Raw genomic sequence first — 6,357 nt, forward strand, 5'->3', positions numbered from 1 at the left:
GGAATTCAAATACAAATTGCAGGCCGTATCGATGGAAAAGAAATTGCACGTATCGAATGGATAAGAGAGGGTAGGGTTCCCCTACAAACCATTCATGCGAAAATTGATTATTGTGCCTATACCGTTCGAACTATCTATGGGGTATTGGGTATCAAAATTTGGATATTTATAGACGAAGAATAAAAAACCTTTAGTTGACTTGTCTTTCTGTTTCGATGGAACGATGGAACAAAAAAATGGCAACCCTTTTTGATTCTTTTTTCCATCCAATCAATTCTAATTTTTAATCCCATAAGGTTTAATAAAAATAAAATTTACCTTTTGATATAATTGCTATGCTTAGTGTGTGACTCGTTGGTTTTTGTTAAAATTAAGACTAAAAAAAGAAAGTTAAAGTTATAGTACCAAGTATGAACTAAAAATTATAGAACTAATAACCAACTCATCGCATCACATTATCTGGATCCAAAGAAACAGTCAAGATATACTATTTTAGTCCTATCATTGTAGCAACTGAATTTTTTTGACATAAACAATTCATTAGATTTACTGTCAAAGAAAATTAAAATACAAAAAAGAAAAAAGGATACCGGTAAATGGAAAGATGAGAGAAAGAAAAAAATGAATCTAATATAAAAGATATATAATTCCAATATGTAAGGTCTTTGAACATCTCATAAAAGAAAATGTAATTAAAGCATCAATACAGATTCAAACAAAATTATATGATATGAATCTGTTCTATAGAACAAAAAAATAAGAGCTTAGAGCCAATAACGACTAAGGGGGTTGGTGGAAAAACAAAAGCTCCATTGTAGAATTCAGACCTAACCATTAATCAAGAAGCGATGGGAACGACGGAACCCATGAATACATAAGATTCACTTGAAAATGAATTCTGATAATTCATTGGAAAGGATGGCGGAACGAACCAGAGGACAATTCATATATTCTGAAAAATTATAAGCTAACTCTACACTCGAAATAGCTATTGAAAGAGTAAATATTCGCCCACGAAAATTCTTTTTTTTTTTTTTCATTCTCATATTCAATTGTTAAAATACAAGGAATTCAATAAAAAAAAAAAGAATAGAATAAAATATTTAGTAAACTAGATGAATAAAAAAGAATTCATTGATTCAGTGTATTATATTTTTACATATATATCTTAATTATTTATTATATATTATATAAAAATAGACATTTAAAAAATGAAATTTCCATTTTTTAATTCGCGAGGAGCCGGATGAGAAGAAACTCTCACGTCCAGTTCTGCAGTAGAGATGGAATTACAAAGGAACCATCAACTATAACCCCAAAAGAACTCGATTCCGTAAACAACATAGAGGAAGAATGAAGGGAATATCTTATCGGGGTAATCGTATTTGTTTCGGAAGATATGCTCTTCAGGCACTTGAACCCGCTTGGATCACGTCTAGACAAATAGAAGCCGGGCGACGAGCAATGACACGAAATGCACGTCGCGGTGGAAAAATATGGGTCCGCGTTTTTCCTGACAAACCTGTTACAGTAAGACCCGCAGAAACCCGTATGGGTTCGGGGAAAGGATCTCCCGAATATTGGGTAGCTGTTGTCAAACCAGGTCGAATACTTTATGAAATAAGCGGAGTAGCAGAAAATGTAGCCCGAAGAGCTATCACAATAGCGGCATCAAAAATGCCTATACGAACTCAATTCATTATTTCAGGATAAGAATATAGAACTAAAGGAAATGGATCTTTTGGATAACACCAAGTGGAAGTTTTTTTGGACAAACAATATTTCTTTTTCACCTTTTGCATTTAGTTTTGCATTGAAAGAACAGATAAAAATAAAATATGATTCAACCTCAGACCCTTTTGAATGTAGCAGACAACAGCGGGGCTCGAGAATTGATGTGTATTCGAATCATAGGAGCTAGCAATCGTCGATATGCTCGTATTGGTGACGTTATTGTTGCTGTGATCAAAGAAGCAATACCTAATACGCCCTTAGAAAGATCCGAAGTGATCAGAGCTGTAATTGTACGTACCTGTAAAGAACTCAAACGCGACAACGGCATGATAATACGATATGATGACAATGCCGCAGTTATTATTGATCAAGAAGGAAATCCAAAGGGAACTCGAATTTTTGGTGCGATTGCCCGGGAATTGAGACAAAAATTTACTAAAATAGTTTCATTAGCTCCTGAGGTATTATAAAATGATAATCTAAGGCATTTGAATGAATTTCAATCATAGTAGATTGTGTATCACGTATATACCTTTCATTTTAAATTTTTTCATTTTTTAATTAAAAAGAAACTAATAACATGTTGATTATATCAAATTTTTGGGACACCACCGATTTTAGTTCATTATGGGTAGGGACACTATTGCTGATATAATAACTTCTATACGAAATGCTGACATGAATAGAAAAGGAACGGTTCGAATAGTATCTACTAACATCACCGAAAACATTGTTAAAATACTTTTACGAGAAGGTTTCATTGAAAATGCGAGAAAACATCAAGAAAGAGATAAAACTTTTTTGGTTTTAACGCTGCGACATAGAAGAAATAAGAAAGGGGCTTATAGAAATACTTTCTATTTAAAAAGGATCAGTCGACCTGGTCTACGAATCTATTCTAACTATCAACGAATTCCTAGAATTTTAGGTGGAATGGGGATTGCAATTCTTTCTACCTCTCGAGGTATAATGACGGATCGGGAAGCTCGACTAGAAGGAATTGGCGGAGAAATTTTATGTTATATATGGTAATCCCTAGAATATTAATATCCGAATTGGATCCAATATTTCCTATTTGGGAACAAAAAAAGAAAAAAAAAGGCTTGTCTAATATCACTCCTCTATTAGTTGATACTTTAAGGGGGTTTTATCTGAAATGAAAGAACAAAAATGGATTCATGAAGGTTTGATTACTGAATCACTTCCTAATGGTATGTTCTGGGTTCGTTTAGATAATGAAGATCTGATTCTAGGTTATGTTTCGGGAAGGATACGACGTAGTTCTATACGAATCCTACCGGGAGATAGAGTTAAGATTGAAGTAAGCCGTTATGATTCAACCAGAGGTCGTATAATTTATAGACTCCGCAACAAAGATTCAAACGATTAAGCCGTTTTTCAACATTCCTTATTCCTTTCTACAAAAATAGAATTCAAGGTTCAAAATATCACGAAACTTATTTTCTTCCAAAAAATAGATTCAAAATTAAAACTAAAGAATAACAAATATGAAAATAAGGGCTTCTGTTCGTCAAATTTGTGAAAAATGTCGACTGATTCGCCGACGGGGACGAATTATAGTAATTTGTTCTAACCCAAAACATAAACAACGACAAGGATAATCATTCTACTAAACTATATACTAATGATCTTTCTAAAATACTAAAATAATTGCTAAAATATTTTATTGCTGAAAAAAAATGACGGATTTGTTTTGACATGAAATGGATATATCCATATATCTTTGAATCATATTTATGAGATGATAAAATATGGCAAAACCTATACCAAAAACAGGTTCACGGAGAAATGGACGTATTAATTCGCGTAAAAGTGCACGGAAAATACCAAAGGGTGTTATTCATGTTCAAGCAAGTTTCAATAATACCATTGTGACTGTTACAGATGTACGAGGTCGAGTGGTTTCTTGGGCTTCTGCCGGTACTTGTGGATTCAGGGGTACAAAAAGAGGGACACCTTTTGCAGCTCAAACCGCAGTAGGAAATGCTATTCGTACAGTAGTGGAACAAGGTATGCAACGAGCAGAAGTCATGATAAAAGGTCCCGGTCTCGGAAGAGATGCAGCATTACGGGCTATTCGTAGAAGCGGTATACTATTAAGTTTCGTACGAGACGTAACCCCTATGCCACATAATGGCTGTAGACCTCCTAAAAAAAAGACGCGTGTAGAAATAAGAATTGAAGGGATTTCAAGAGAAATAAATGATTCAAAGATATGATCAATTTTGTAAAATATTACTATGGTTCGAGAGAAAATAAGAGTATCTACTCGGACACTGCAGTGGAAATGTGTTGAATCAAGAACAGATAGTAAATGTCTTTATTATGGACGCTTTATTCTCTCTCCACTTATGAAAGGCCAAGCTGATACAATAGGCATCGCGATGCGAAGAGCGTTACTTGGCGAAATAGAAGGAACATGTATCACACGTGCAAAATTTGATAAAATACCGCACGAATACTCTAACATAGTAGGTATTCAAGAATCAGTACACGAAATTTTACTGAATTTGAAAGAAATAGTATTGAGAAGTAATCTATATGGAACTTGCGAAGCGTCTATTTGTGTTAGGGGCCCCAGATGTGTAACTGCTCAAGATATCATCTTGCCCCCTTATGTAGAAATAGTTGACAATACACAGCATATAGCTAGCTTGACGGAACCAATTGATTTGTGTATTGGATTACAACTCGAGAGAAATCGCGGATATCAGATAAAAGCGCAAAATAACTTTCAAGATGGAAGTTATCCTATAGATGCTCTATTCATGCCTATTCGAAATGTGAATCATAGTATTCATTCTTATGGAAATGGGAATGAAAAACAAGAGATACTTTTTCTCGAAATATGGACAAACGGCAGTTTAACCCCGAAAGAAGCACTTTATGAAGCCTCCCGGAATTTAATTGATTTATTTATTCCCTTTCTACATGCAGAAGAAGAAAACTTATATTTAGAGGACAATCAACACAAAATTTCTTTACCCCTTTTTACCTTTCACAATAGATTGGCTGAAATAAGGAAAAACAAAAAAAAAATAGCATTGAAATATATTTTTATTGACCAATTAGAATTGCCACCTAGGATCTACAATTGCCTCAAAAAATCCAATATACATACATTATTGGACCTTTTGAATAACAGTCAAGAAGATCTTATTAAAATGGCGGATTTTCATATAGAAGATATAAAACAAATATTTGGCACTTTAGAAAAACATTTCGTAATTGATTTAAAAAAAAAAAAATGACAAAAAATTGATTGAATTTTCCAGACTGGATCAAAAAATGAATTCAATACAAAATTCAATTGAATAGATGTATCTAGGGAAAATTCACTTTGAAGCGACTATTCCCTAGATACAGACCTTGTGTTATTTCACAATTGAATCAATTTAAAAAAGACCTAAAGTTAGGGATTTATCAATGGGTAATGTTGCTCCAATACCTAACCAAAGGGCTACTACAGTACCAACCAAAAAAACAGTTGTAGCTACTGGACGACGAAATGGGTTTTGGAATTTATTCACATTCTCTAAAAAAGGAACTGTTAGTAATCCCGCAGGTACTGAAACCATTAAAAGAACGCCTAATAACTTATTTGGTACTGTACGAAGTATTTGAAATACAGGAAAGAAATACCATTCAGGTAATATTTCCAAAGGAGTTGCAAACGGATCCGCCGGCTCACCAATCATTGATGGTTCTAAAACCGCTAATCCTACGTTACACGCAATAGTACCTAAAATCACTACAGGAAAAATATATAAAAGATCATTAGGCCATGCGGGCTCCCCATAATAATTATGCCCCATACCTTTCGCTAATTTAGCTCTTAATACAGGATCATTTAAGTCAGGTTTTTTTGTTATTAGGATAGGTGAATTCTTATAGATTCAATTCATCCCCCGAAAGAACCGGACATGATAATTTTTCATCATCCGGCTCGAGCAAGAATTAAAAGAACCAAATGGATCCATAATATATTTTATCCATATAAAAGGTTCTCTGTAAGAACCCCTTTCTTAAACCTCCCTTTCCGAAGTCATACTTATCCATGGAAAGAAAGGAATTTCGCTCTTACAAATAAAAGCTCAATACCCAAGTAGGCTTACAAAGTTTATTATGATCAAATGCTTTTTGGGTCGTCTCATACCTTGTGATTGTTGTTTATTTCCAAACTATTTGGAGATTTTGAGTTTCTATAAAATGTAGAATTACATATATTACAAATCAAAGGGTTCACTTGTTACTAATATAGCCAGTCTCTATTGTTCTTTAGATCCCTTGTTTCACTCCGATAGTATCATAGATCAGGTCAATGCCGAGGAAATGAATGCATTTCAATACTATTCAAACTATTAGTTAATAGAAAATATATATATTAAAAAAATGAAAAAAATCTGGGTTATATCATGCAAAATCAAACATTCAACTGGATCTTACGGAGCCTCTTCATGCATGACATGATTCAGGGTTGATCATAGAATAGAATTTCTTCAAAGGAACCAGCCTACCCTCTATATAAAACTTACTTATATGGTGGTTGGACAAAAGACACATTGGATTATGAATTTCAATGTGGCAGAAAAGAAGATATAC

General features: G+C 33.7%; 9 protein-coding genes across 9 annotated transcripts in view; 8 read left to right on the forward strand and 1 right to left on the reverse strand.

Moving 5' to 3' along the window:
- LOC130803204 (50S ribosomal protein L22, chloroplastic-like) overlaps nt 1-821 on the forward strand; it is a 2,070-nt gene extending 1,249 nt beyond the window's left edge. Inside the window, exon 1 of the mRNA XM_057667373.1 lies at nt 1-821. This exon is cut by the window's left edge and continues 1,249 nt beyond it. The gene's annotated coding sequence lies outside the window, so the exon portion shown is untranslated.
- Nucleotides 1-1,090, forward strand: part of LOC130803202 (30S ribosomal protein S3, chloroplastic) — a 1,564-nt gene extending 474 nt beyond the window's left edge. Inside the window, exon 1 of the mRNA XM_057667371.1 lies at nt 1-1,090. This exon is cut by the window's left edge and continues 474 nt beyond it. Coding sequence (XP_057523354.1) covers nt 1-183 — 183 coding nt within the window. The 3' untranslated portion in view covers nt 184-1,090.
- Nucleotides 1,091-1,353: 263 nt separating this feature from the next.
- Nucleotides 1,354-3,226, forward strand: LOC130803212 (50S ribosomal protein L16, chloroplastic). Its single transcript, XM_057667381.1, has one exon. It carries the CDS (start codon nt 1,354-1,356, stop codon nt 1,711-1,713), a length of 360 nt encoding a protein of 119 aa, XP_057523364.1. The 3' UTR covers nt 1,714-3,226.
- Nucleotides 1,839-3,226, forward strand: LOC130803211 (50S ribosomal protein L14, chloroplastic). The gene has a single exon (XM_057667380.1). It carries the CDS (start codon nt 1,839-1,841, stop codon nt 2,202-2,204), a length of 366 nt encoding a protein of 121 aa, XP_057523363.1. The 3' UTR covers nt 2,205-3,226.
- On the forward strand, nt 2,362-2,766 carry LOC130802470 (30S ribosomal protein S8, chloroplastic). Its single transcript, XM_057666488.1, has one exon. It carries the CDS (start codon nt 2,362-2,364, stop codon nt 2,764-2,766), a length of 405 nt encoding a protein of 134 aa, XP_057522471.1.
- On the forward strand, nt 2,891-3,226 carry LOC130803213 (translation initiation factor IF-1, chloroplastic). Its single transcript, XM_057667382.1, has one exon. The coding sequence runs from the start codon at nt 2,891-2,893 to the stop codon at nt 3,122-3,124; it is 234 nt and encodes a 77-aa protein (XP_057523365.1). The 3' UTR covers nt 3,125-3,226.
- A 280-nt stretch (nt 3,227-3,506) lies between these two features.
- LOC130803208 (30S ribosomal protein S11, chloroplastic-like) lies at nt 3,507-3,974 on the forward strand. Its single transcript, XM_057667376.1, has one exon. The coding sequence runs from the start codon at nt 3,507-3,509 to the stop codon at nt 3,972-3,974; it is 468 nt and encodes a 155-aa protein (XP_057523359.1).
- A 21-nt stretch (nt 3,975-3,995) lies between these two features.
- On the forward strand, nt 3,996-5,396 carry LOC130803198 (DNA-directed RNA polymerase subunit alpha). Its single transcript, XM_057667368.1, has one exon. It carries the CDS (start codon nt 3,996-3,998, stop codon nt 5,004-5,006), a length of 1,011 nt encoding a protein of 336 aa, XP_057523351.1. The 3' UTR covers nt 5,007-5,396.
- Nucleotides 5,074-6,351, reverse strand: LOC130803209 (cytochrome b6-f complex subunit 4-like). Its single transcript, XM_057667377.1, has one exon. It carries the CDS (start codon nt 5,568-5,570, stop codon nt 5,151-5,153), a length of 420 nt encoding a protein of 139 aa, XP_057523360.1. The 5' UTR covers nt 5,571-6,351; the 3' UTR covers nt 5,074-5,150.
- Nucleotides 6,352-6,357: the final 6 nt, after the last annotated feature.

Source organism: Amaranthus tricolor, chromosome 16 (genome assembly GCF_026212465.1).
Source record: "Amaranthus tricolor cultivar Red isolate AtriRed21 chromosome 16, ASM2621246v1, whole genome shotgun sequence".
Taxonomy (NCBI): domain Eukaryota; kingdom Viridiplantae; phylum Streptophyta; class Magnoliopsida; order Caryophyllales; family Amaranthaceae; genus Amaranthus; species Amaranthus tricolor.

Bases quoted from the DNA above. Each gene is read 5' to 3' on its own strand.
- LOC130803209 (XM_057667377.1), bottom strand. From the start codon at position 5,570: ATGGGGCATAATTATTATGGGGAGCCCGCATGGCCTAATGATCTTTTA.
- LOC130803213 (XM_057667382.1), top strand. From the start codon at position 2,891: ATGAAAGAACAAAAATGGATTCATGAAGGTTTGATTACTGAATCACTT.
- LOC130803211 (XM_057667380.1), top strand. From the start codon at position 1,839: ATGATTCAACCTCAGACCCTTTTGAATGTAGCAGACAACAGCGGGGCT.
- LOC130803208 (XM_057667376.1), top strand. From the start codon at position 3,507: ATGGCAAAACCTATACCAAAAACAGGTTCACGGAGAAATGGACGTATT.
- LOC130802470 (XM_057666488.1), top strand. From the start codon at position 2,362: ATGGGTAGGGACACTATTGCTGATATAATAACTTCTATACGAAATGCT.
- LOC130803198 (XM_057667368.1), top strand. From the start codon at position 3,996: ATGGTTCGAGAGAAAATAAGAGTATCTACTCGGACACTGCAGTGGAAA.
- LOC130803212 (XM_057667381.1), top strand. From the start codon at position 1,354: ATGAAGGGAATATCTTATCGGGGTAATCGTATTTGTTTCGGAAGATAT.